The sequence below is a fragment of the Carassius carassius genome, chromosome 7, assembly GCF_963082965.1.
Source record: "Carassius carassius chromosome 7, fCarCar2.1, whole genome shotgun sequence".
Lineage (NCBI taxonomy): Eukaryota > Metazoa > Chordata > Actinopteri > Cypriniformes > Cyprinidae > Carassius > Carassius carassius.
In genome coordinates this window covers 38,927,766-38,954,591 of record NC_081761.1, presented here as the reverse complement: position 1 = coordinate 38,954,591, position 26,826 = coordinate 38,927,766, and the positions used below count along the sequence as shown (strand labels likewise).

The 26,826-nt window shown below is 38.3% G+C and overlaps 2 protein-coding genes across 2 annotated transcripts; both read right to left on the bottom strand.

Annotated features, from left to right (window-relative positions):
* Positions 1-196: 196 nt before the first annotated feature.
* On the bottom strand, positions 197-13,062 carry LOC132144318 (zinc finger protein ZFP2-like). Its single transcript, XM_059555096.1, has 4 exons — positions 12,904-13,062; positions 11,154-11,976; positions 8,944-10,007; positions 197-422 (listed from the first exon to the last, which is right to left on the bottom strand). The coding sequence occupies exons 1-4, from the start codon at positions 13,060-13,062 to the stop codon at positions 300-302; spliced, it is 2,169 nt and encodes a 722-aa protein (XP_059411079.1). The 3' UTR covers positions 197-299.
* Positions 13,063-22,049: 8,987 nt separating this feature from the next.
* Positions 22,050-26,406, bottom strand: LOC132144317 (zinc finger protein ZFP2-like). The gene is made up of 3 exons (XM_059555095.1): positions 26,248-26,406; positions 25,648-26,131; positions 22,050-24,355 (listed from the first exon to the last, which is right to left on the bottom strand). The coding sequence occupies exons 1-3, from the start codon at positions 26,404-26,406 to the stop codon at positions 23,202-23,204; spliced, it is 1,797 nt and encodes a 598-aa protein (XP_059411078.1). The 3' UTR covers positions 22,050-23,201.
* Positions 26,407-26,826: the final 420 nt, after the last annotated feature.

The window sequence follows — 26,826 nt, the reverse complement described above, 5'->3', positions numbered from 1 at the left end:
CCTAACCACAAATACATGGAGAAAGGTTCATGACCTATCCTGTTATTAAATTATGTATTCTGTAAATTACGTCACTACATAGGCACTTCACTGGACCTTTAATGAAGCACTCTCAGGTTTCACACCTGTAAGTCAATGCCGCTGTCAATACCAAAAAATTACACAGTGACATTTTATTGCATTTTCATGCCTGGATCAGTTTAATTTTTTTTTTAAGTCATCCATTAAAAAAACCCATAAAGGCACATTATGATACAATATCAGACACTGATCTGCACATTACATTGAACAAGAAGAAGCTATGATGACTCTGGAGCAGTGTGTTTCTTCTTGTGGGTCTGAAAAACCCATTTAAAAGCAAATCTCTCTCCGCAGATGGAGCAGCAGTAAGGTTTCTCTCCTGTATGTATTCGTTCATGGATCTTCAGGGAATTTGATATAGCAAAAGTCTTGTCACAAAGTGAGCATTTAAAAGGTTTTTCTCCTGTATGAGTCCTCCGGTGCACTTTTAAGTCACTTAGCTTAAAGAAACTCTTCCCACAATCACTACAAGGATACGGTCTTTCTCCTGTGTGAATTCTCTGATGAACTTTGAAAGCAAATGAACTAGCGAAGCTCTTCCCGCAGTCGGAGCACAAGTACGGTTTCTCTCCGGTGTGAATCCTCTCATGGGTTTTACAGTGATCTGAATTACGGAAACGTTTCTCACAGTGTGAACACTGATACGGTTTGTCATCAGAGTGCATTTTTTGGTGTAACTTCAGAGAAGCTGAGCTTATAAAATGTTTTCCACATTCACTGCACTGATACGGATTTTTATCGCCTTGCGTGAGTAGATGGTTCATTAGATCTGATCTGAGACTGAAGCTCATCTCGCAGTGAGGGCACTGATACGGTTTATCAAAGTGTTTTTTTAGGTGTAACTTTAGAGAAGCTGAGCTTCTAAAAGCTTGTCCACATTCATTGCACTTATACGGTCTCTCATTGCTGTGTGTGAGTAGATGTTTCTTCAGGTTAGATCCCAGGCTAAAGCACTTCTCACATTGAGGGCACTGATACGGTTTTTCACCTGTGTGGATTCTCATATGAACAGAAAGATCTTGTTTGTTCCGGAAAAACTTTTTACATTCATGGCACGGGAAAGACTTTTCTTCGTGTGTCTTTATATGAGCTCTATAATTATAAAGAGTGGTGAAGAAATCCTTCCCGCACTGTTCACAGCGAAACTCCTTCTTCACGCTGTGCTCTTTTGAATGAACGGTTCTCTCTTTGAAGGTCGGAAAACTGATGTTACAGATCTTGCAGCTGAAGTCATTCTGTTCGGTGTGTTTTTTCTTTCTGGCATGTCTTGTTAAATTACACTGTTTGCTGAATGTTTTTGCACAACTCTTCTTTGTCTTTTGGTCTTTGGATGTAGATGCAGTTTCTCCATCAGAAGATGAACCAGTATTGTTATCTGAAAGAAACAAAAATGTGCATAAAATGAATATTATTCTACAACTTTGAGTGGAACAATCAGCCAAAATAAATTGATATATGTCTTATCATGATGGTCAAACTGCAAAGGCTGTGACTGAAATAAATACACAATCTGATGTGTGACGTAGTGATATTTTATACACATGCAGCTAATGGTATGTTTTTCTAAGTGTCTCAAATTTGCAGAATTCACAACAAATACTGCTCCTCATGAATTTAGGTCTGTATATACATAACACTTTTTATAAATGAACACCAATTTTGTTTATTCTGCATTTCTGGTCATTAAAGGAAGAAACACACCTGAAGGAACAAAGTCACCATCATCAACATCATCATTATTCTCAGCACAATCATCACCATCTTCATCATCCTCCCCATTATTCTCCTCCTCCTCCTCCTCTTCCTCATCAGTGTGTTGTTGTTGTTTCTCTGCGGTGGTTTCTTCTCCTCTGCTCTCGATCAGGTTCCTGCAGTCCACCAGTTTGACGGAGCACATCTTCAGCGGCGTCTGCAGCATCTGCTGTTCTCCAGCGTTACAGTCAGAGGTTTGATCAGTGGATTCATGATCCTGAGCGTCAGTATAACAGAGTAAAGTGAGGCTGAGCTCTGAGTCCTGTGTGTCTCTGGATCTCTGATCTCTGACGCTCCAGACTGAATCCTGAGCTTCTGTCCCATCAGTCTCACGCACCCAAACCTGCTCCACATCCTGACAAACACAATCAGTAATATATCTAGTGAGAGTATGATTACCAATAAGACATTGATTCACACAACAATCAGTCCATATTAGCAGCTAAAGATGAAATGAAGATCTGTTCAAACCTCTCTGTTCAGTTTGTCCCCTCTTTCTCTCAGCTTTGCCTCCAGTGAAGCCACCTCTTTCTTCAGCTGACAGATTTCTGTGATGAAATCCTCAATATCCAGCATGGACAGATCAGTTCCTACTGATTTACAGCAGACCACATCCACCTGCGCTTTCATGCTCAACATCTGAACACAAACACAACATGATTATTAAAGACGCATTTAGAATGGATAAATATAATATAATCCATAATGGACTGACACTGATTTGAACTCAAAAGGAATGTTTACATATGCCTGAACATAGCATTTTATTTCAGAGAACAATCAAAAATATTTAGGATGTGAATGTCTTTTAGGAGAGTTTGTTTCGGTTCAACACTGAGCCAACACAGAGCAAGAATATTATCAAATATGTGATATTACATATATTGTCGCATTTCTACGAATTTATCTAGGTTTGGAAATTGTTAATATAAAAGCTATTGTTTACTACAAACGTCATGGTTTCCTCTTGGTCGATATAGTTAAACAATAGGACATTTGTTATGGTTACGAAAACCATCGTTTTTTTCTTTATAAAACTAGCGGGCAAGGAAAAGCTCATTAAAACACAGGGACAGAAAAATATGAGTAGCATGCAAGTAAACATCAAAAACACATGAATAATGTAAAACTAACTAAACGCTTACCCTCTGAGAGCTACCCTCTTGGTCCAGCCTCGTTTTTTTCTTCGGTGGTTTTACCGGTGAACTAAAGTTCGTCAGAGCGCCTTCTACAGTACGAGCGATAGAGATGAAGAGAATAATGCTTATGTGGAGGGCTTTCAAACATTCATTTATTCAAACCTTCTCTTACAATTTCAGTGGCGACCCCAAGAGATGGATATACGATATCTTTACGAAATTACTGACCGAAATTACTGACCAAAGATATAGACAAACGAATGATTGTTAGTCAATTAATAGTCAGTAAATAGAAATGACCGTTAATATTTGAATGACGCGAGTTCGCGGCGTCCTGCGGAAGACCGGATAAAACGCGGGAAGAATCACAGTAGCGCAGTATAGGAAGAAATATCCACTTATTTTTCATTGCAGAAGTAACCCGTTTTCTGTGAATGTGTGGTTCAGTAGAATGTATTGTTTGCTTGAACAGGTCTTTCTGGTCTTCGAATCTAATTGGCCGAGAGTGTTTTGCTTTTTTTTAAACACGCATTTATGCTTGCAGGCAGTATTTCTCACAGTGAGTATCATGGCAGACACCCAAATTAAGGTGAACAGACGTGCCATTTTCTGGGGACACATCCTGGCCAGAATTTCTAAATTGTCTAAAATAACCAGGTTTTAGCGTTTTTTTTTGTTTTTTTGCTGCACAGATCATTGTATGACACTGAAGTGCATAAAAACCGTTTGAACATATGGCGCTGTCTGCTTTGCTCTCTATAGCTCTCACAGTACTTAGATGTCATACAACCAGGGGTGCCGCTGTGGTTTGTGGGCCACCTGAACAACATTTTTACTCAGGCCCCCCTTTGTAAAAATGCAGTACACACACAGGAAAAAAAGAAGAATTTTTTTTTTTTTTTTTTTGTGGATGCAATTAATTGTTTGAACAACAGTAACAAAAAGTAAATACAAATGTCTGAATGTGTCGAGTGAGCAGTTTTTTTCTTTCTTTTTTTTGCATATTAATAATAGCAGAATTGCATGCGTCTAATAATGTACAACTCCGTTATGTTACTGTTGATTACAATCACAATCCATCAAAACTTTATTGGTGAGACACTGGTTTGCCTTAATTCAGTCTCCACAAACTAGTCCTGACTTTAGCAGTGGCTTTATTAGGGGCAATAGGGAACACCACGTCTTCTACTGGCCAGCCACCATTGGTTTTGGGTAAATGTAATGGCTCGTTATCGTTTCCACCTAACGGTACCTTTCAGTCCAGTATAATACACTAATATTCCTATTTCTATTGTGAGAAGTATCATACCGCTATTAGGGACCCTTCTGTTGGTGTACCTAAAGGGTGGAGCTAGAATCAATGCAGAATGTTGATTGGTTGATTAAGAATCGCCACTTGTGCATGCTACAAGAGAAATGAAGCCTCTTTTCCTCACTTGTTCTGCTACGCATCTCATGCTTGTTGTGCTTGTTTACATCAGAATGTGCATTGGTCACTACTTTCCAGCACTCATCACTCTTAAAAGTAAAGGTACTGTTTGTGTGGAAATGCAACCCAGATCAGAGTGTACCATCCCAAAACAGCACCGTTTGGTGGAAACGAGCATTAACATGCAGTCTTTGGTCTCATTAATCAGTTTTTTATTCCAGAGCAAATATTTTGCTCTGAGGGTAAAGTCTTATAACGTTATATTCTATATAAACCTGTAATGCTGTATTTCAGAGAGCTGTCTTTGTACTTTTGACTGAATTGCTTAGCAACCTTTATGTCGCAGGTTGTGGTTTATAAAATTGTATTCAATTAGTATTTTTTTATAAATAATAATAATAGTATAGTATTGGGAAATGTGTGCATTTGTTTCTGATGTTGATTTTAGATACATTGTTACACCATTAGATGGCGACAGGAGACTGTTTTTATGAGTGAGTCAACCGTAAAGACTTTAATATTGAAAGACACTGAAACAGGGTTGTAAAGAAAGAAGTTATTTTTACTTTCAACAACAGCTTAAGACGCAGCCAACAAACACACTAAGCAGCACTGTCATCAGAAATCACCCTTAACAAATGAAAGGATTGTATGACAAAGATATCGCTTTTCTCAGCATACACTCAAGCAAGGTTTTATTGTAAATATGAGGTTAAGCTAAATAATGAATGCTGTATCAGATGCAGGTCACACTCTCTGAGTCGAACTCTATCTCATAATACTCAACTCTTCATAACACAGTGAGATTTTAATTTCTAATAAGTAGGCTTGGGCTCAGCTGTTAATCTGTCAAACTGAGATTTGAATCGGTGCAAAATAGGGGTTTTAAAGATCATCATCATAATCCAGTTCAGTTCAAAAATCCAATATTTGACACTGATCTGCACTTTGCAGTTAATTTTTCATCCAAATAATTTATTTCTACCCAGTAAATAATGTTTAAGAGAGATTCTTGTTTTAGGGTTTATTTTTACAACCATAAAACAATGTTCCCATAGCCTATATGGTGTTTTTTTACACAAACCTAAAAAAATAAATAAAAAAGAAATCACACGATAAAGCTATGATGACTTTCAAGCAGAATATTTATTTTGGTGCATCTTAAAACCCCACTTAAAATATGAATCTCTCGCCACAGATGGAGCAGCAGAAAGGTTTCTCTCCTGTATGATGTCACTCATGGACATTTAGGACGTCTAAACAAGTGAAAGCCTTATCACAATAGGGTTAGCATTGTGGGGCTAAGTTTGTTCAGTGTTTGCCTTGGCAACAGACAGCCTTGAGCAGCGAGGTTCATGACACTTCAGTAACAGAAAACGTGAGTCGTGTAAACAGCAGCCAGTAAGAAATGCCAAAAGACGGAAAGTGAGTGATAAGGAGGTTTGTCTTTGTTTTCTTGGCTTTGTGTGTCTCATGAGGCTGAAAATGGCTAAAGATTTACACAGCGAAAACAATTTATAATAACTGGCAAGACAAAGAAAAAGCCATGTAAACAGGTTGCCTGCTGTAAGTCTATTCAGTAACAGGGACACTGCAAACGTGCAAAGTAGAACGTTAATCCAGGGTTTAGGAACGTACAGTGTGAAACATCTGTTAATGGTACAGTAGGAGATCTTGGAAAATGCTAACATTAGCCTGTAAGCACTGAAATCCAACGTCCCACCATCGCTACAATCACAGTCCAACACCACGCCCACTGAATGCATTTATGCTCACAGACCAGAATACCAGAGACAACATTACTACAATTGTCTACATCAACGGTTCCAATTCCAGTTCATGTTCTGAAGTGAAGTAAACCCCTGCTCAGGGAGTAGGGAGCAATGAACACGGTGTAGGGATCATATCGATTGGAACACAGTTCATTCATGTAGCTCACTTCTAATGAGTTGGTCATCTGAATCGGATGTGTTAACGGAGACGTGTAAAATATGTGCGTAATGACTGGAATTGGGAACTGCTGGGCTACATTATGTGTCATTAACCAGCAAGAAAACTTTAAAAGTACTACAATATCAGTAAGGCAGACCGGGTTGTTGATGTTTGTCTGCCATTCTCACTCTGTCTGCACATCATGCGTGAATGCGCTTATGATGTGTCCTGTCTGCGCAAACAGATAGAGAGGTATGCAGATATATACGTTGACATGCAGGAAGGAAAGCTATTTAAAATGCTTGGACCGATGTGAAGAGACTTTCAACCAGCATAACAAAAAAAAATTCTGAAGACTATCAACTATTGCACATTTAATGAAAACCAAGGATTAACAGTTAACCCCAGGTATAGTGTGAGCATGTAAAACTTGATTACAGAAAACCAAGGATTCCGTTTATCCAGGGATTAGGATGACCCAGGATTAAAAATGTAATGTGTTAAAAGCCCTATTGGGTAACTGAGCTGAAAGATTAAATGGAGAGCTGTTCAAACCTCTCTGTTCAGTTTGTCTCCTCTTTCTCTCAGCTTTGCCTCCAGTGAAGCCACCTCTTTCTTCAGCTGACAGATTTCTGTGATGAAATCCTCAATATCCAGCATGGACAGATCAGTTCCTACTGATTTACAGCAGACCACATCCACCTGCGCTTTCATGATCAACATCTGAACACAAACACTTCATGATAAAAGACACATTTATAATGAGTAGACACTGATTTAAACTCAAAACTGAACTGCATAGAGCTGACCTGCTATTAAAGAAAATAGCATTTTAATCCAGAGAAAATACATATTTATTTCAATTGTAGATGTGTTTAGGAATGTTTGTTTCGTTTCAACATTGAGCCAGCAAAGAGCAAGAATATCATCAAATGTAATATTACAAGAATATTCAGATGTCAGATTTCTACTAATTACTTCCTTAACTATAAAAACCTTAAAAGCGTGTAGTAATGAAAAGGAACCATTCCGTCAATATATAAAAATTATTGGTCACTACAAATATCATTGTTAAAACTTGGTTATTGTAATAAAACAATAGGACATTTGTTATGATTACTGCAGTGAAAAACATGGTGATTTTTCATAATACGAGTGGACGACGAAAAGCTTCATTCATTAAAACACAGAGACAGAAATATAATATGCATTAACAGATAACCAATGTAAACAGATTAAACACTTGCGGTCTGAGTGCCCCCGTCTTTGGTGATTTTACCGGTGAACTAAAGAAAGTTATAGCGCCCCCAACAGTACGAGAGTAAAGACGTAAAGTACGCTCTTAAGACGCTCCGGCCGGTTAGTTACTTCTCGGTTAGTTCATCAAACAATCGGTAGAATAGAAATGACCGTTATTTTTTGAATTACGCGAGTTCGCGGTTTTCTGAGGAATACAGGAGAAAAGGCGCGCAGAATCAGAGGAGAGCAGTAAAGACGTGTGTTTGAAAAAATGGTTACGATAAATAGAAGTATATATATATATATATATATATATATATATATATATATATATATATATATATATATATATTTATGTGTGTGTATGATTTTGATATGTTTTGCTATAAAGTTTTTTTTGTGTTTTTAAGAAATGCTGTTATATGCTAATTTAGTTTATTCATGTCATACAAGGAGAAATTAACTACTCGCTACTCGAGACAAACAGTAACACAAACTTTCATCTTTAATTGCATTGCAATTAAATTACACAATTACACTACTTTTTTACATCCATAAAATCATGGTCCAGTAACACACAAGGTGTTTTTTTTACACAACAGAAAACGAATTACAGATTAATGATGAAGCTAGGGAACATACAGTTAAACCCCAAAAACCAGGTGTGTTGAATGAATACCAGGAGTCAGAGATGCAATCAGCTGAAGAAAAATTTACTGAAGAAAATAGTTTGCAGTTTCATCTGCAGAAGTCGGCTTCATTACTTGCGATGGAGTTTGTAGGCCACTCTGCTTACATGCTCTAACAGAGATCACTAATTACATCAGTACATAGGTAAGCAAGATTCTGGTTGGTTGAAACACTGATAAACGTAGAAAATCTCCACATATGGACGTAAAACTTGAAGCATATCTTCTATTCATTATTTTGATGGCAAGTGATCAGAGGTTAGACTCAAGAGGTCACTCCAGAGATGTATATTGGATACCTGGACATCAAGGTGTGGGCAAACGATGGTTTCCTCCTAGAGCTGTCTCCTCATCTAGCTGCAGACAAACACTCGCGCCTACGCAGAGAACACTAATCTGTACTTCAAGGTTGCCTGGCTCTGCCCTGAATCTGATCAAATATGGTTCACTACACAAACACACAAACAGCTTCTTTTTAATATTCAACTTATTTTCTAACATGGATTAACGTAACTTTGATTAATAATTATTCAAGAAGAAACAAATATATTCCACTCCTTCACTATGATTCAAGAGCAGCATGTTTCTTCTTGTGGGTCTGAAAACCCCATAGAAAAGCGAATCTCTCTCCGCAGATGGAGCAGTGGTAAGGTTTCTCTCCTGTATGATGTCGTTCATGGACATTCTTGGCACTTGCTCGAGGAAAAGTCTTGTCACAATGTGAGCATTTAAAAGGTTTTTCGCCTGTATGAGTCCTCCGATGTATTTTTAAGTCACTTAGCTTATAAAAACTCTTCCCACAATCACTACAGGGATACGGTCTTTCTCCTGTGTGAACTCTCCGATGAATCCTGTACGAAAATGAACTAGCAAAGCTCTTCCCGCAGTCGGAGCACAGGTACGGTTTCTCTCCGGTGTGAATCCTCTCATGGGTTTTCCGGTGAGTCGAATGATGGAAACGTTTCTCACAGTGTGAACACTGATACGGTTTGTCAGAGTGTATTATTTGGTGTGCCTTTAGAGAAGTGGCGTTTTTATAGGTTTTTCCACATTCACTGCACTGGTATGGCCTCTCATCACTGTGTGTGAGTTGATGTTTTTCCAGAGCTGATATGAGACTGAAGCTCTTCTCGCAGTGAGGGCACTGATGTGGTGTCTCATCGCTGTGTGTGAGTAAAAGGGTTTGCGGCCCTCCATTGCTGTGCTTGAGTATATGTTTCTTAAGATCTGATCTAACGTTGTAGCTCTTCTCGCAGTGAGGGCATTGATGCAGTCTCTCATTAGTGTGAAAGAGTAAATGGTTCTTCAGATGCGTTCTCTGGCTGAAGCTCTTCTCACATTGAGGGCACTTGTATGGCTTTTCACCCGTGTGGATTCTCTTATGTATAGTAAGATTACTAATGCTGCGGAAAAACTTGTTACATTCGTTGCACTGGAAAGACTTTTCCTCGTGTGTCTTCATATGAACTTTCATATTATAAGTAAAGGTGAAAAAATCCTTTCCGCATTGTTCGCAGCGAAACTCCTTCTTCACTTCGTGCTTTTTTGAATGACGTTTCCTCTCTTTAAAGGTAGGAAAACTTATGTTGCATTTCCTGCAAGTGAATTCTTTCTGTTCTGTGTCTTTTCTCTTTTGTCTCACTGAATGACCGTGTTTGCTCAATGTCTTTCCACAGTCCTTCACTGTCCATTGCTCTTTGGAAGTAGATGCAGTTTCTCCATCAGAAGATGAACCAGCGTTATCATCTGAAAGGAACAAAATCTGCATAAAATATCTAACTACTTTAGCTTCTAGAGCTGGACGATCAGTCAAAATAAAACTGAATGTGTGATATGTCTTAATGCAGTTGTCAAACTGCAAAAACCGTGATTTAAATATTTACAAAGTCTTATATGTGACACCGTTATATTTTTAGTTTGCCAGATTGGGTCAACAATTTCCAGCCCAAAAGCTCACCAAAACCTTCTGTAAGAACCAGGTATAGTTCTTTATTTTTAACACATTTTTTGTGTTAAATGCGGTACCTGGTGGTGGAAGTAGTAAGAATATATAATCTGTTTATAGGTGTGTTGGGTAGAGAGGGGTTGATGACATTTATTCATTTACATTTATTCATTTATCTGACACTTTTATCCAAAGCGACTTACAATTGCTATATATGTCAGAGGTCGCACACTTCTGGAGCAACTAGGGGTTAAGTGTCTTGCATAGGGACACATTGGTGTCTCACAGTGGATTCGAAACCGGGTCTCTCACACCACAGGCATGCGTCTTATCCACTGCGCTAACACCACACCGAGGGAAGTCTTATTTTTGCTGACCGCTAAAAACGAACGCTGTTTAATGCCATTTATCATGACTTTTGGACACCATTTCATATGCCAGTGAAGCAATTATGGAACGTAACAGATTCACAACCTTGATTGTTTCTCATTCAAATAAATCTATAAAATCTTCAAAACGCAATCTTTGGATCTATGATCATTATCAATAAGCAATTCGGACAAGTTAGTTTCCTCTACTAAGCCTCTCAGCAGCAAAATTTAAGGTTTTATACTCACCTTACACCTTCAATTAATCATTTATTCAAACCTTTTTCAGCAGCTGTCCTGGTGCGCACAAGATGAACAGGAGTCGTAGTCTCATATTAATTTCAATTCAGTCATTCAGCTGTTTTCTGATTTCAGAATTAAAGTTATTTACAAAGAGCCTTCAAATCAACTCCTACCATAGATGGAATCCATGTTTTGAGAGTAGAGACAATCTCCTACTCTTTAGAGTGACTACTTATAATGAGGCCACTTTGGCTGAAACAGCTAAAAAGTTGTCACTCATCCTTCATCACATTTGCTTTTAATTCAGTATATCTGGCCATAAAGGAAGAAACATACCTGGGGGAACAAAGTCATCATCATCAACATCATCATTCTGATCTTCATCATCCTTATTCTGATCATCATCATCATAACTCTGATCTTCATCTTTATTCCGGTCATCATCATCACCATGATCTTCATCATCTTTATTCTGATCTTTATCATCCTTATTCTGATCATCATCACTCTGATCTTTATCATCCTTGTTCTGACCTTCACCATCCTTTTTCCGATCATCATCATCATCATCACTGTGATCATCATCATCTTCCTCCCCATTATTCTCCTCCTCCTCCTCTTCCTCATCAGTGTGTTGTTGTTGTTTCTCTGCGGTGGTTTCTTCTCCTCTGCTCTCGATCAGGTTCCTGCAGTCCACCAGTTTGACGGAGCACATCTTCAGCGGCGTCTGCAGCATCTGCTGTTCTCCAGCGTTACAGTCAGAGGTTTGATCAGTGGATTCATGATCCTGAGCGTCAGTATAACAGAGTAAAGTGAGGCTGAGATCTGAGTCCTTTGTGTCTCTGGATCTCTGATCTCTGACGCTCCAGACTGAATCCTGAGCTTCTTTCCCATCATTACCATCACTTTCATCATCATTCCCATCATCAATACGATAATCCTCCTCCTCTTCCTCATCAGTGTGTTGTTGTTGTTTCTCTGCGGTGGTTTCTTCTCCTCTGCTCTCGATCAGGTTCCTGCAGTCCACCAGTTTGACGGAGCACATCTTCAGCGGCGTCTGCAGCATCTGCTGTTCTCCAGCGTTACAGTCAGAGGTTTGATCAGTGGATTCATGATCCTGAGCTTCTGTCCCATCTTTCACACACACCTCCTCCAGATCCTGACAGACACATCACAGATAAACACTAATTAATAACAACCTGTTGATATCAGCCTCTTTACTCAACAGTTAACTCTAGTCAGATTTCTAGTCAACATTTTCTAGAGTGCCACATTCAAAAATTCTAGATTACATCCTGGAATGACGTACCAAGTTCAAGACAGAGGATGATTCCCACAAAATATGTATTTCTGCAAGCTTTTTTCAAGCTTTAAAATGTTTTTCTGTATATATTTTTTTTTCATAATTCCCAATGTATACAGTGCAACAGCAAAAACTGAGGAAAATCAATTGGTTAAATCAATGTTTTTTCAGACCGGTCCATTAAGTACCCCAACACTGCACATTTTGTTTGTCTCCCATTTCAGGTCTTGCACTAATAAGCTGATGATCTGAATCAGGCGTGATAGATGTCTGTATGTCAGGTCACACACTGTCACACACACACAAGATGAGGGAGACAGGGAAAACGTGCAGTGTTGGGGGGCCTCCAGGAAAGTGGTTGGCCACCACTGTTTAAGAGCATTTTCTATAACTACAAGTCTAGCTGAAATTCCAACAGGACCACACAGAGATGCCAACAGACCACTATACCAATTGCCTTAACCCAGGGTTCTCCAACCCTGCTCTTGGAGAGCTACCATCCTAAAGATTCCAGCTCCAACCCCAATTAAACTCACCTGAACCAGGTAATCAAGGCATTCAAGACTACTTGTTAATTTTAGACAGGTGTGTTGGAGCAGGGTAGGAACTGAGCCGGAGGCAGAACAAACAATGTAGAACAGTGACAGCTAGTGTATCTGTTGTTGAATGTGATAAAAAAAAATCTAATGAAGAAACTGCCCATCTCCATGTGCATAAGAAGTGAGATGGTAACAAAACTTTGGTTTGGCTGAGCTGAAGGATGAACTGAAGATCTGTTCAAACCTCTCTGTTCAGTTTGTCTCCTCTTTCTCTCAGCTTTGCCTCCAGTGAAGCCACCTCTTTCTTCAGCTGACAGATTTCTGTGATGAAATCCTCAATATCCAGCATGGACAGATCAGTTCCTACTGATTTACAGCAGACCACATCCACCTGCGCTTTCATGCTCAACATCTGAACACAAACACTTTGTGATAAAAGACACATTTATAATGAATAGATCTCAAGATTTAACCTCAAAATGATTGAACAAGAGCTGAACTACATAGAACTGACTTGTTATTAAAGAAAGATTTTAATAATATTTTGTAGAATATTCATATTTATCTCATATGTAGATATGTTAGGAGTGTTTGTTTCATTTCAAAATCAAGCCAGCACTGAGCATGCATGACTATTATCAAATATTATGGGGTATTACATGCATATATTCAGATACTGTCAGATTTTTACTAATTTCTCGCCAAACTTTGAGAACTTCAAGTGTCTAGCATTGAAAATTAACCATGTGTTATTATAAAAACCCGTTCACTACAAATATCAGTTAAAACGTGGTTATCTTAGTAAAACAATCGGAAATTTGTTATGGTTACGGTAATGAAAAACCATGGTAATTTTTCATAAGACGAACGGTCGAGGAAAAGCTTCATTCAAGCTCATTAAACAGAGATAAAAAAAACAAAAAAAAACAAGCACATACACAGCTAAAACACATGAACAATGTAAAACCGACTAAACACTTACCTTGCGTCCCGATGTGCATACTACTATCCACCCTATCTGCCCTAAAGTGTTTAAATTACTAATATCACCGAATTTAGGATTAATATTATGCACATTGGGACGCAGACTTACCTTCTGAACACTCCAGGCTTTTTCTTTCTTCAGTGGTTTTACCGCGGTGAACTAAAGAAGAAACTCACAGCGCCTCCTAAAGTACGAGCGATTGAAAAGAAGAGAACAATAGATGCTCCGGCAGGTTAGAGAGAAAGAGGAAACCATTAAACATTATTCAAAAATAATTTATCTTATTAAAAAATACCAAAGTATTTAAGAGGCATAAGAGACAGACATACTATAATAGATTTACGAAATTATTAAATAAAGACATTGCAAATAAATGTTAGTCAGTCAGCGGTTAAATGGAATAGAAATGACCGTTATTTTTTTAATTACGCGAGTTCGCGGTTTTCTGTGGAAGACAGGTGTGTTTGAAAAAACACAATATTAATGTAAATGAAGCAAATCAGCCACCAAAATGCTACCTGAGACAAACAGAACTTGTATTTTTAATTGAATTAAACTGCAATTGAGTTACACTGACATTCTTTTTATTTTTATTTTTTACAATCAATAAATTATAACGGCCCAGAAACACTGGAAGTTATTTTTTTACACAACTTAAAACAAATTACTTATGAAAGATGATTCTAGAGCACAGTGTTTCTTCTTGTGGCTCTGAAAACCCCCTATAAAAGTGAATCTCTCTCCTCAGATGGAGCAGCAGTAAATGTTTCTCCTGTATGTATTCATTCATGGATCTTCAGGGAAGTTGATATAGTGAACTTCTTGTCACAATGTGAGCTTTTAAAAGGTTTTTCTCTTGTATCTCTTCTTTTTATCCTCAGACGTATAAGTCACTTAAAAACTCTTCCCACAATCACTACAAGGATAAGGTCTTTCTCCTGTGTGAACTCTCCGATGAATCCTGTACGAAAATGAACTAGCAAAGCTCTTCCCGCAGTCGGAGCACAGGTACGGTTTCTCTCCGGTGTGAATCCTCTCATGGGTTTTCCGGTGAGTCGAATGATGGAAACGTTTCTCACAGTGTGAACACTGATACGGTTTGTCATCAGAGTGTATTCTTTGGTGTTCCTTCAGAGAGGCTGAGTTTTTATGGGTTTTTCCACATTCACTGCACTGGTATGGCCTCTCATCACTGTGTGTGAGTTGATGTTTTTCCAGAGCTTTTCTCGCAGTGAGGGCACTGATGCAGTCTCTTATCGCTGTGTGTGATTACGTTTCTTTAGAAGAGGAAAGTCTTATTTTCTTACACTAAAAAAGCTAATGCACACCTTCATGTCACACTTTAACTTCACACAGACTAGAGGAAGCGTTTCATGAAGTACATAATGGAGAACATAATATAGAACTTTGCACAATAAAAACTAACCCAGTCCAGCAGATTTCAATGATATACCAATCTGGTCCATTTAAAAGATAAAAGATTGTATAGATATAGATACATTCATGAAACTGTGCTGTGATTTCGGAGTTTCACTGGTATTAAACCTTCGAGTTCAGTTACTCTTTATCGAGTAACTTAAACTTTATTGTGTATCATGTAGTACTCTCTATTATAATTTTATTCTTAAAAAAAAAAAAAACACCCCATTTCGACTAGGAATCTTTTAATTTACAAACTGCTTGTTTTCTTAGTCTTAATTATTTATTTTTTTACAACCAAAAAACACTGTAAGGTGTTTTTTCCACAGCCTGGAAATAATTACATGATGAAGCTATGATGATTCTGGAGCAGCTTATTTCTTCTTGTGCATCAGAAAACGCCATTTAGAAGTGAATCTCATGCCACAGATGGAGCAGCAGTAAGGTTTCTCTCCTGTATGTATTCGTTCATGGGTCTTCAGGTAACCTGCTCGAGCAAAAGCCTTGTCACAAAGTGAGCATTTAAAAGGTTTTTCTCCTGTATGAGTCCTCTTGTGCACTTTTAAGTAACTTAGCTTATAGAAACTCTTCCCACAATCACTACAGGGATACGGTCTTTCTCCCGTGTGAGTTCTTTGATGAATTTTGAAAGTATATGAACTAGCGAAGCTCTTCCTGCAGTCGGAGCACAGGTACGGTTTCTCTCCGGTGTGAGTCCGCTCATTGTTTTTTCAGATTATTCAAATGATGGAAACGTTTCTCACAGTGTGAACACTGATAACGTTTGTCAAAGTGTGTTCTTCGGTGTGAGTGTAGAGAAGCTACGTTTGTAAAAGTTTTCCCACATTGACTGCACTGATGCGGTCTCTCATTGGTGTACATCAATACATGGTTCTTCAGACTGATTGCATGTTTGAAGCTCTTCTCGCAGTGTGAACACTGATACGGTTTTTCAGAGTGTATTTTCTGGTGTTTCTTTAGATAAGCTAAGCTTACATAAGGTTTTCCACATTCATTGCACTGATGCGGTCTCTCATTGCTGTGTGTGAGTAGATGTTCAGATGAGATCTTCAGATGAGATCCACAGGTGAAGCTCTTCTCACATTGAGGACACTTGTATGGTTTTTCACCCGTGTGGATTCTCATATGACTTGAAAGATCTCGTTTGTTGCGGAAAATGTTGCTACATTTGTTGAACTGAAAAGACATTTTGCTGTGTCCCCTAATATGAGCTCACATATATTTAAGAGTGTTGAAGAAATCCTTCCCGCACTGTTCGCAGTGAAACTCCTTCACGCTGTGCTCTTTTGAATGAATTGTTCTCTCTTTGAAGGTCGGAAAACTGATGTTGGAGATCTTGCAGGTGTACTCTTTCTGTTCTTTGTTTTCTCTCAGGTCTCACTAAATGACCGTGTTTGCTCAATGTCTCTCCACACTCCCTCACTGTCCATAGCTCTTTGGATGTAGAGGCATTTTCTCTATGAGAAGATGAACCAGCGCTGTCATCTGAAAAGAACAAAATTTGCATGAATTATCTAACTTCTAAAACTGAATGATCAGACAAAATAAAACAAACTGTCTTAGTGCCAGTGTCATAGCTGACGGGCACCCGGCGGGGGTTGGGTCATGTTGGGGGCCCCGCCATAAGACGATGTGGTGCATTAAAAGAGGAATATCACGTAGCCTATTATAGCCAGAGATATTGTCCAAAGCATTAAATTGTCATTATTAAGAGTATATTTGGTATTTCCAATTAATGTACACTTGTTACATTCTGGTTATTATTCTGGTTATTACTATTAGGTTACTTTTATTATTATTTAATTAATATTACAATTAATTGGCTCGGCAATCATTTCATAGAGCATCACCGCATGACTGGGCTGTGTGGATAATAAAAGATTAGGCTATTAGCTTAGGGTACTCATTGAAAAGGTCTATTATAGCCTACAATGAATTATAGACCTAAAGCCTTAATAAGATTAACACTTCAGTCATCAGTGAAACTGAAGCAGCTTTATTTTAAGCTCCGAGTTTCAAACCGGTTCCAACACGAAATATGTTTCTCGTATGATATCCACTGGCTCGCCTTCATGTCTGTGGCACTGTGAAATATTACATGCTTGCAGGTCCAAATGCCGTTCTCAGTTCCTCAGATTGCCAGAATCTACAACAAATGCTGTTCCATGTGTATGTACTGCACCAGGGGTGTGTTCAAACTTGTATAACTGGGTCTGAACAAAAATAGCAGCTGGGCTTATTGAAAATGCACATTCTCTGCCAGTTGGTGGCACTTTTGGAATGGCAGAAACACAGTGATTTCCCCAGTAATGGCTGTACACAAAGAACAATGTGCTTATAATAAAATTTATTATTTTGGGAAGCCGTGGCCTAGTGGTTAGAGAGTTTGACTCCTAACCCTAGGGTTGTGGGTTTGAGTCTTGGGCCGGCAATACCACAACTGAGGTGTCCTTGAGCAAGGCACCGAACCTTCAACTGTTCCCCGGGCGCCGCAGCAAAAATGGCTGCCCACTGCTCCGGGTGTATGTTCACTGCTGTATGTGGGTTTGGGAACTTCGGATGGGTTAAATGCAGAGCACGAATTCTGAGTATGGGTCACCATACTTGGCTGTTTGTCACATCACTTTTTTTTTTAAACGCAACTTCCACGTTTTAACTTTGAAACGTGCAGTGCTCCTATTTATTCAATGAAATCACATTCTTTAGAAGTTTAAACATAAGTTTAAAAGTAACATTAACCCACATACTTCCTGTTCCCCAAATTTAAGACCTCTTAAAATTATGACATTAATTACTCACCCTTATGTCGTTCCAAATTGGGAAAGACCTTTGTTTATCTTCGGAAAATCAAATAAGATATTTTTTTATTAAATCTGAGAGGTTTCTGACCCAGCATAGACAACAATGCAACCGAAATGTTCCCAGGCCCAGAAACATAGCAAGGTAAAGCAGTCCATGTGACATCAGCACTTCAATCATAAGTTTATAAAGCAGCGAGAAAACTTTTTATGCACAAAGAAAAACAATAATTACATAATCAGCATTGTTTACATTCAGCATGGGTGCACGGTCTACTGAACTTAAACAATGCTGATTACGTTCTGGTGTACTCTGCAAAGTGGCAAAAGATGGTAACTCAGGGAGAGTTCCTGAATAAATTATGTTATTATTGTTTTCTTTGAACAAAAAAAGTATTCTTGTAGCTATGTAAAATTACAGTTGAATGTCTAATGTATTATACTGATGTCCTTGCTACGTTTCTGGACCTAGGAACATTGGAGTTGTGTTGCTGTTTATGAAGGGTCAGAAAGTTCTCGGATTTAATCAAAAAATCTTAATTTGTGTTCTGAAGATGAACAAAGGTCTTATAGGTTTGGAACAACACAAGGGTGAGTGATTAATGACAGAATTGTACTTATTTTGGGTGAACTAACCTTTTACGACTTCTGTTGTACAATTTAAGATTTTTTTTTTTTGGGACTTAAATTTGATAACACTTAATTTAAGACTTTAAGGGCCCATGGAAACAACATCCATAAAATCTTTCAGAACTATAACCTCCTTAAACTTTCAGATTTGAGTGATTCTCTGCTCATACTCTGGTTTGAGGTGGCAAAGTCATAATCCTCATCCTTATTCTGATCTTCATCCTCATCACTCAAATCAATTTTGACCCACACAATCAAATCCAATACCCCCAGCTGGGAAGAAATTCACCCGATCTGGCAAACTCTATATATTTTACATGTACAGCTCATTGTATTCCTTTCTCTGTGTCTCAAATTGGCAGAATTAACAACTCATTCTGCTCCACATGTATTTAGGTTTATACATACATGATACTTATACAATTTGTTAATAATTCTTATCTGGTCATAAGCAGAAGAAACGTACCTGCAGGAACAAAGTCATCATCCTCCCCATTATTCTCCTCCTCCTCTTCTTCCTCATCAGTGTGGTGTTGTTGTTTCTCTGCGGTGGTTTCTTCTCCTCTGCTCTCGATCAGGTTCCTGCAGTCCACCAGTTTGACGGAGCACATCTTCAGCGGCGTCTGCAGCATCTGCTGTTCTCCAGCGTTACAGTCAGAGGTTTGATCAGTGGATTCATGATCCTGAGCGTCAGTATAACAGAGTAAAGTGAGGCTGAGCTCTGAGTCCTGTGTGTCTCTGGATCTCTGATCTCTGACGCTCCAGACTGAATCCTGAGCTTCTGTGCCATCAGTCTCACGCACCCAAACCTGCTCCACATCCTGACAAACACAATCAGTAATATATCTAGTGAGAGTATGATTAACAATAAGACATTGATTCACACAACAATCAGTCCATATTAGCAGCTAAAGATGAAATGAAGATCTGTTCAAACCTCTCTGTTCAGTTTGTCTCCTCTTTCTCTCAGCTTTGCCTCCAGTGAAGCCACCTCTTTCTTCAGCTGACAGATTTCTGTGATGAAATCCTCAATATCCAGCATGGACAGATCAGTTCCTACTGATTTACAGCAGACCACATCCACCTGCGCTTTCATGATCAACATCTGAACACAAACACTTGGTGATAAAAGACGCATTTATAATTAATAGACACTGATTTATTTTAAACTCAAAATGATTATTTGACTGAACAAGAGCTGAACTACCTAGAACTGACTTCTTGTGAAGTAACTAGTTACATGTAATAGAATTACGTAATTTTTGCTGCCTAGTTGATAATAAACACTTATGAAATGAAAATTACATATTACCAACATGACCAGTGGATCACGGATTAATTTATTCATTTGCCGTTTTCACTCCCTTATATAGTTATTTTTATATGCTGTTAGATTTATAATAAGACATTCGAAAATTACTATTATAATATTTAGAAAATACTTTGTCAAATTTCAGTACTGCTTTGTACTTGAGTATGAAGAGTAGAAGTTACAATTTTCTGCGAAATGTTGAGTTGAGCTGTCTTCATTTTAATGCATAAAATGTGACAGTGAGGGTGAGCAATTTATTTAACTACTTGATAACACACACATATATATATATATAAACTTTTATTAAGTAAAGTGTTGCTCATAAGAATCATGGATTCGACTGAAAAATGTAGGCCTGTATGTTAAATGTATCTGGATGAAAGTAGCCTGTGTAAACTAAGAGCCCTTGAGCATATATCTGAGAATACATTTACATGTATGCATTTTTACTTGTATGTAATGAGACCAAAATGAATTCTGAATTAATAATAATAATAATGATAACAAAAAATTAATGTTATTTTCTTTTAAGTGTGCATTAAACGATTTGAAGGTTATCAGATTTAAAAGTTAAATCTGTCATTGCAACTTTTTGAATCGCTAATTTTGAAGGATGAAACAATAGTAAGCTACAACAAAAACACATGAATAACAAAACGGACAACACTGAATCTACCGTATATGTGCTCCAGTCAGTTTTCGTTCTTTCTTCAGTGGTTTTACCGGAAAACAAAGGAGTTACAGCGCCTCCTGAAGAGCGATCGAGATGAAGAGAAGACGCTCCGGCAGATGTGTGGAGGTTTACTCAAAAACTTAATTTCTCTTATTAAAAATGCAAATGTATTCCAGTAGCGTTGTCAAGAGACAGACTGTATTTACGAAATTATTAAATACATCTATAAACGAATGTTAGTCAGTCATCCGGTAAATGGAATATAAATGACCGTTAATTTTTGAATTACTCGAGTTCGCGGTTTTCTGTGGAAGACGGGAGAAAAGGCGCGCATAAAGATGTGTGCCTTTTTTTTTCAACAATTTTTTTCTTTCAGTTTTAGCTGTAGAGTTGTTATAGAGAACATTTTAATTTGTATTTGAAATGAAGGCTTATTCTCTGCTCTTTCTGTTGATATTCATGAATCCTGAATGTCAGTTTCCACACTTCATTCAGCAGGACAATAATTTTACTGTAATAACACAAATTTCTAGCAGCACAGCCTGATTCATGAAGGATCATGTTTAGTCAAATATAAAACAGTGAATTTTGTACTGAAATAACATTTCACAATATTAATGATTTAGTACTTTTACTATAAAAAAAAGAAATAAAGCAAGTCAACTACAAATACATGCTATCAGAGACAAAAATTAATAAGTCTTGCATTCTTAACTGCAATTAGTTACAATGACAATATTGGTTTAGATTTTTATTTTTACAACCACAAATAATGTTCCTATAACTTTTTCTTTTTTTTGACAAAAAACTACCTACAACTGAATTTACAACTGAAACGAATTAAGAAGGATGGACTGGGAGTAAAAAGTGGCCCTGGATTTCCTCCCAAATAGGTCCATCATAACTACAAACAATCACTATACTATCTCACAATATTACAGCAATCAAATTGCATTTATGGCAAATAACATCACAAAGCCCATGGTGCCCCGCTGACAAAAACGATAGAAACCATCAAAGAAATTTGAATGATTTCCACTACAAATAACATTACAAACTATCAAAATTTAAAGGTCCCGTTTTTCGCACTTTTTTGAAGCTTTGATTGTTTACAGTGTGCAATATAACATGTGTTCATGTTTCGCGTGTAAAAAAAAAAAAAACAGTATTTTTCACACAATTCACCTATCTGTATACCACTGTTTTCATTGTAATAAAGGCTGATGACTTCCTTGTTCTATAAAGTCCCTCCTTCAGAAATACGTGACGAGTTCTGATTGGGCTAGCGGTTCCTGTGTTGTGATTCGACAGAAGCTTAGCGCACACGGCCCTCCTGGAAACGCGATTGGACTAGTTTTGAGAAGCAAGTGGGCAGGAGCATGTGCTGGAGATGTTTAAATAATAAAATACTTAATACTTAATAAAATACACTTACCAGTTGTGGTATAAACAACGCCTTCTCCAGACAAAGAGGGAACTGCTCCACCTTTCAGGAATAATCTTTGTGCGAATCTGGCATTAAACTGATTGAGATTGAGGAAGCTGTCCTCAGCAAAATGTGCTGCACATAGTTTTACATGTGGATTATAATTTTCGGGAACCGAGTTAAACATAAATTGTAACCATTGATCTCTAAGTACAGCATACCTGGGAAGGCCAAACAAAGGTGATTGGACTCCGAGATGAAAATAACAGCGTTTCGACGACATGGCGACAAACACAAACGCAGCTCTTCCTCTTCTCCGTCGGAGCGCAACAAGGCCACGCCCCCCTTTTTGTGAATTCACATGGGCGGAGGTTAGTCAAAAAACTGTTTTAGTGACGTCATTACTGCAGGAACTAGAGGGATGTAGTCCAAACGGGTCGATTTTTGTAGGCGAATTCTGTTAAATAAAATATCTCACTTGGCATTGAACTTTGAGCTTCAGAATTTACAGATATTATTTATACTCTAACAACAACATTACACACTAACTAAAGTTTAAAACATGGGATCACGGAGAACGGGACCTTTAACCATTAAATAATGGTTTCCTCAAGTGTGTTTTGGGACATATTACATTAGAATTTAGTGGCTTTAACAAAAGCCATGATTAGAAAGCGACCAATTACCAGTAGAGACCAACAGGCGCTATTACAGTTTACATTAAAACCAATACAATTTTCATTACAATCAGTAAAACCATTACAAATTACGTAAAGCTTTCAATTATTTTTTTTTTCAACCGAGGACTGAGATAAATGTATTAGCCTATTGTATGAACTAAAATTAACCCGTTGTAGAATCGCTGCGGTCTCTTTATGAATGAATGGATATTCATGCCAGACGATGCAGAGTGATAAATAGCAGTGGACGCTCAGGCTAGGGGTGTCCTGGGATTTTACCACAGTGCTATAGGCTACATGCCATGTATAGTGAGAGAGGCGAACAAAGGTAACATGATGTAACTTTTCACTTTTTTTCCTTTAAGCTTCTCCCCAACTGCCTTTATCTTTACATCTTTTGCTTGCCAACATGAGGCACTCTCCTTTGGAAAAGTTTCATTTTTTTTATCAGCAAATATAGATTGCATTAGCAACCCCTTTTGTTGGCCATCAACATTCCTTAATCGGACACTTTTTCTTAAGCCGACGGCCATCAAATGGATTGACATCTGTTCTGGACTTCTCGAGAACGTCCAAGTGGCCAGTTTGCCTGAAGAAGCTATGATGATTCTGGAGCAGCGTGCTTCTTCTTGTGGCTCTGAAAGCTCCATTTAAAAGCGAATCTCTCTCCGCAGATGGAGCAGCAGTAAGGTTTCTCTCCTGTATGTATTCGTTCATGGGTCTTCAGGGAAGTTGATACGGCGAAAGTCTTGTCACAAAGTGAGCATTTAAAAGGTTTTTCTCCTGTATGAGTCCTCTGGTGTAGTTTTACGTCATTTAGCTTATAGAAACTCTTCCCACAATCACTACAGGGATAAGGTCTTTCTCCCGTGTGACTTCTCTGATGAATTTTGAAAGCAAATGAACTAGCGAAGCTCTTCCCGCAGTCAGAGCACAGGTATGGTTTCTCTCCGGTGTGAGTCCGCTCATGCGATTTTCTGTGAGTCGTATGATAGAAACGTTTCTCACAGTGTGAACACTGAAACGGTTTGTCATCAGAGTGCATTTTTCGGTGTAACTTAAGAGAAGCTGCGTTTGTAAAAGTTTTCCCACATTCACTGCAATGAAACGGTCTTTCATTTTTGTGCATTAACACATGGTTCTTTAGACTGATTCCATATTTGAAGCTCTTCTCACAGTGAGGGCACTGATACGGTTTGTCATCAGAGTGCATTTTTTGGTGTACATTTAATGAAGCTAAGCTTCTAAAAGTTTTTCCACATTCATTGCACTGATGCGGTCTCTCATTGCTGTGCGTGAGTAGATGTCTCTTCAGATGATATGTCTGCCTGAAGCTCTTCTCACATTGAGGGCACTTGTACGGTTTCTCACCCGTGTGAATTCTCTTATGACTTGAAAGATCTCGTTTATTGCGGAAATACTTGTTGCATTCGTTGCACTGAAGAGACTTTTCTTCGTGTGTCTTTATATGAGCTTTCATATTATAAGGAGTGGTGAAAAAATCCTTCCCGCACTGTTCACAGCGAAACTCCTTCTTCACGCTGTGCTCTTTTGAATGAAGTCTCTTCTCTTTGAAGGTTGGAAAACTGATGTTGCATATGTTGCAGCTGAAGTCTTTCTGCTTTGTGTACTTTATCTCCTGTGTTGCTAAATGACCATGCTTGCTCAATGTTTCTCCACAGTCTGTCACTGTCCATTGCTCTTTGGAAGTGGAGGCAGTTTCTCCATCAGAAGATGAACAAGCTTCGTCATCTGAAAGGAACAACATTTGAATAAAATATAATGTTCTCGGTTCCTCAGATTGCCAGAATTCACAACAAATGCTATTCAGTATTTTATAATTGGAGTGGCAAAGAGCATAATGAGGGGTGGTAGCTAGGTTTGACACAAAATCTGTATTCCTATTAATCGTGAAAATGATAAATTCCAGCCAAATTTAATTCAGTGTTTGGAACAAAAATATGCATTACTGCACTAGCATTTTCAGGATTAACCGCATTTGAGCAGCAGCAGTTCTGACAAGTATGTTCTCAGTTAACGCATGAGCATTACCAGAAATGTATCGGCTATGTTAATGCAAAATTATGTATATGTAAACATATGAGAGCCCTTGAACAGGAATCGTCTCCTGACGGGCCTATGCTGTTACAAATCTGTATGCATTTCTTTCTTCTGTTGAACACCAAAGTTCAGATTTTTCAACTCGTGCGTTTTGACCTGCGAAACGTACGAGTTGAAAAATCTGAACTTTGGTAAAATTTGGCACCAAATGCTCAATCCGTGTGGCGTAATTTGGGCTGAATTAAAATCAGCTCTGCTGATCACGGATTGGCCCAAAGAGAATCGTCACTACCTGCGTCACTGAACTTGAGACACAAACACAACCGCTACAATTAAATCTGCACAGCCAGCGAAGGATCAAACTCACTATTTTAAACAAGTGCTTTTTTTTAACAACCAGGTTTCGTTGTCTGTTGAGGTAGTACAGACGTTCCTTTCATTGAGAGCAGAGAGCTGGATGTGGCGACACGGAATGAAATTTATTTTCAGGAGTCACGGCAGTAGAGGCGGCGCAACTATAATGATACGTGAATAATCCCGCCTACTCTAAGGCCGTACTAAACTGACCAAACCGAGCTGAGCAGAGTCGTACCATGCAGTGGAAAAGCGTCATAAGGGGGAGGAGTCTGCTAAAAGATTTTAAAGCACCATTTCCATGTTAAATATCTATTTAGGAGTATTAGACCTTTCCAACTACATATAGTTTGTCATGATTAGATTAAGATTTATTAGTAATATTTTGAAATAAATGTAACAGTTAAAGGCACAATATGTAAGTTTTTGCTGCTAGAGGTCGCATTTTCAAAACAATAACAGGCAAAGCTTGATGCTTTAGGCTTGACACAGAAGAGCGTGCACTGTGGGCATTCCGAGGACAAACCAAGCTTTTACAGGTTTGGAACGACATGATTGTGATTAATGAAAAAAAAAACATTTTGGAGTGGAGTATCCCTTTAAGGGGGTCATAAAAGGAAGAAACACACCTGAAGGAACAAAGTCATCATCCTCATCATTATTCTGATCTTCATAAACCTCCTCTTCCTCATCAGTGTGTTGTTCTTCCTTTACAGAGTGTTGTTCTTCCTCATCAGTGTCTTGTTCTTCCTCATCAGTGTGTTGTTCTTCCTCATCAGTGTGTTGTTCTTCCTCATCAGTGTGTTGTTCTTCCTTTACAGAGTTTGGTTCTTCCTTTACGGTGGTTTCTTCTCCTCTGCTCTCGATCAGGTTCCTGCAGTCCACCAGTTTGACGGAGCACATCTTCAGCGGCGTCTGCAGCATCTGCTGTTCTCCAGCGTTACAGTCAGAGGTTTGATCAGTGGATTCATGATCCTGAGCGTCAGTATAACAGAGTAAAGTGAGGCTGAGCTCTGAGTCCTGTGTGTCTCTGGATCTCTGATCTCTGACGCTCCAGACTGAATCCTGAGCTTCTGTCCCATCAGTCTCACGCACCCAAACCTGCTCCACATCCTGACAAACACAATCAGTAATATATCTAGTGAGAGTATGATTAACAATAAGACATTGATTCACACAACAATCAGTCCATATTAGCAGCTAAAGATGAAATGAAGATCTGTTCAAACCTCTCTGTTCAGTTTGTCTCCTCTTTCTCTCAGCTTTGCCTCCAGTGAAGCCACCTCTTTCTTCAGCTGACAGATTTCTGTGATGAAATCCTCAATATCCAGCATGGACAGATCAGTTCCTACTGATTTACAGCAGACCACATCCACCTGCGCTTTCATGCTCAACATCTGAACACAAACACAACATAGTTAATATCATACGAATTTAAAATGGACTGACTCTGAATTAAACTCAAAATAATTGAACAAGAGCTGAACTACATAGAAGATTGTTTGTTTTTCGTTACAACACTGAGCCAGCACAAGAGCAGGAATATTATAAAATATGCTATATGCTTAAGATATTGTCTTATTTCTACTAATTTTAGTGTCTAGTTTTTGAGAATTGTGTAAATATAAAAGCAGTTGTTCAGTACAAATATAATGGTTAAAACCTGGTAACTGAATTGCAACAACAGGACATGTTATGGTTAGCCTACGGTTATTTTTCCTAAAGCTATCGGGCGATTAAAAGCTTCATTCAAGCTCATTAGAACACTACAGACAAAACAACGAGCACATACTCAGCCAAAAGGAATA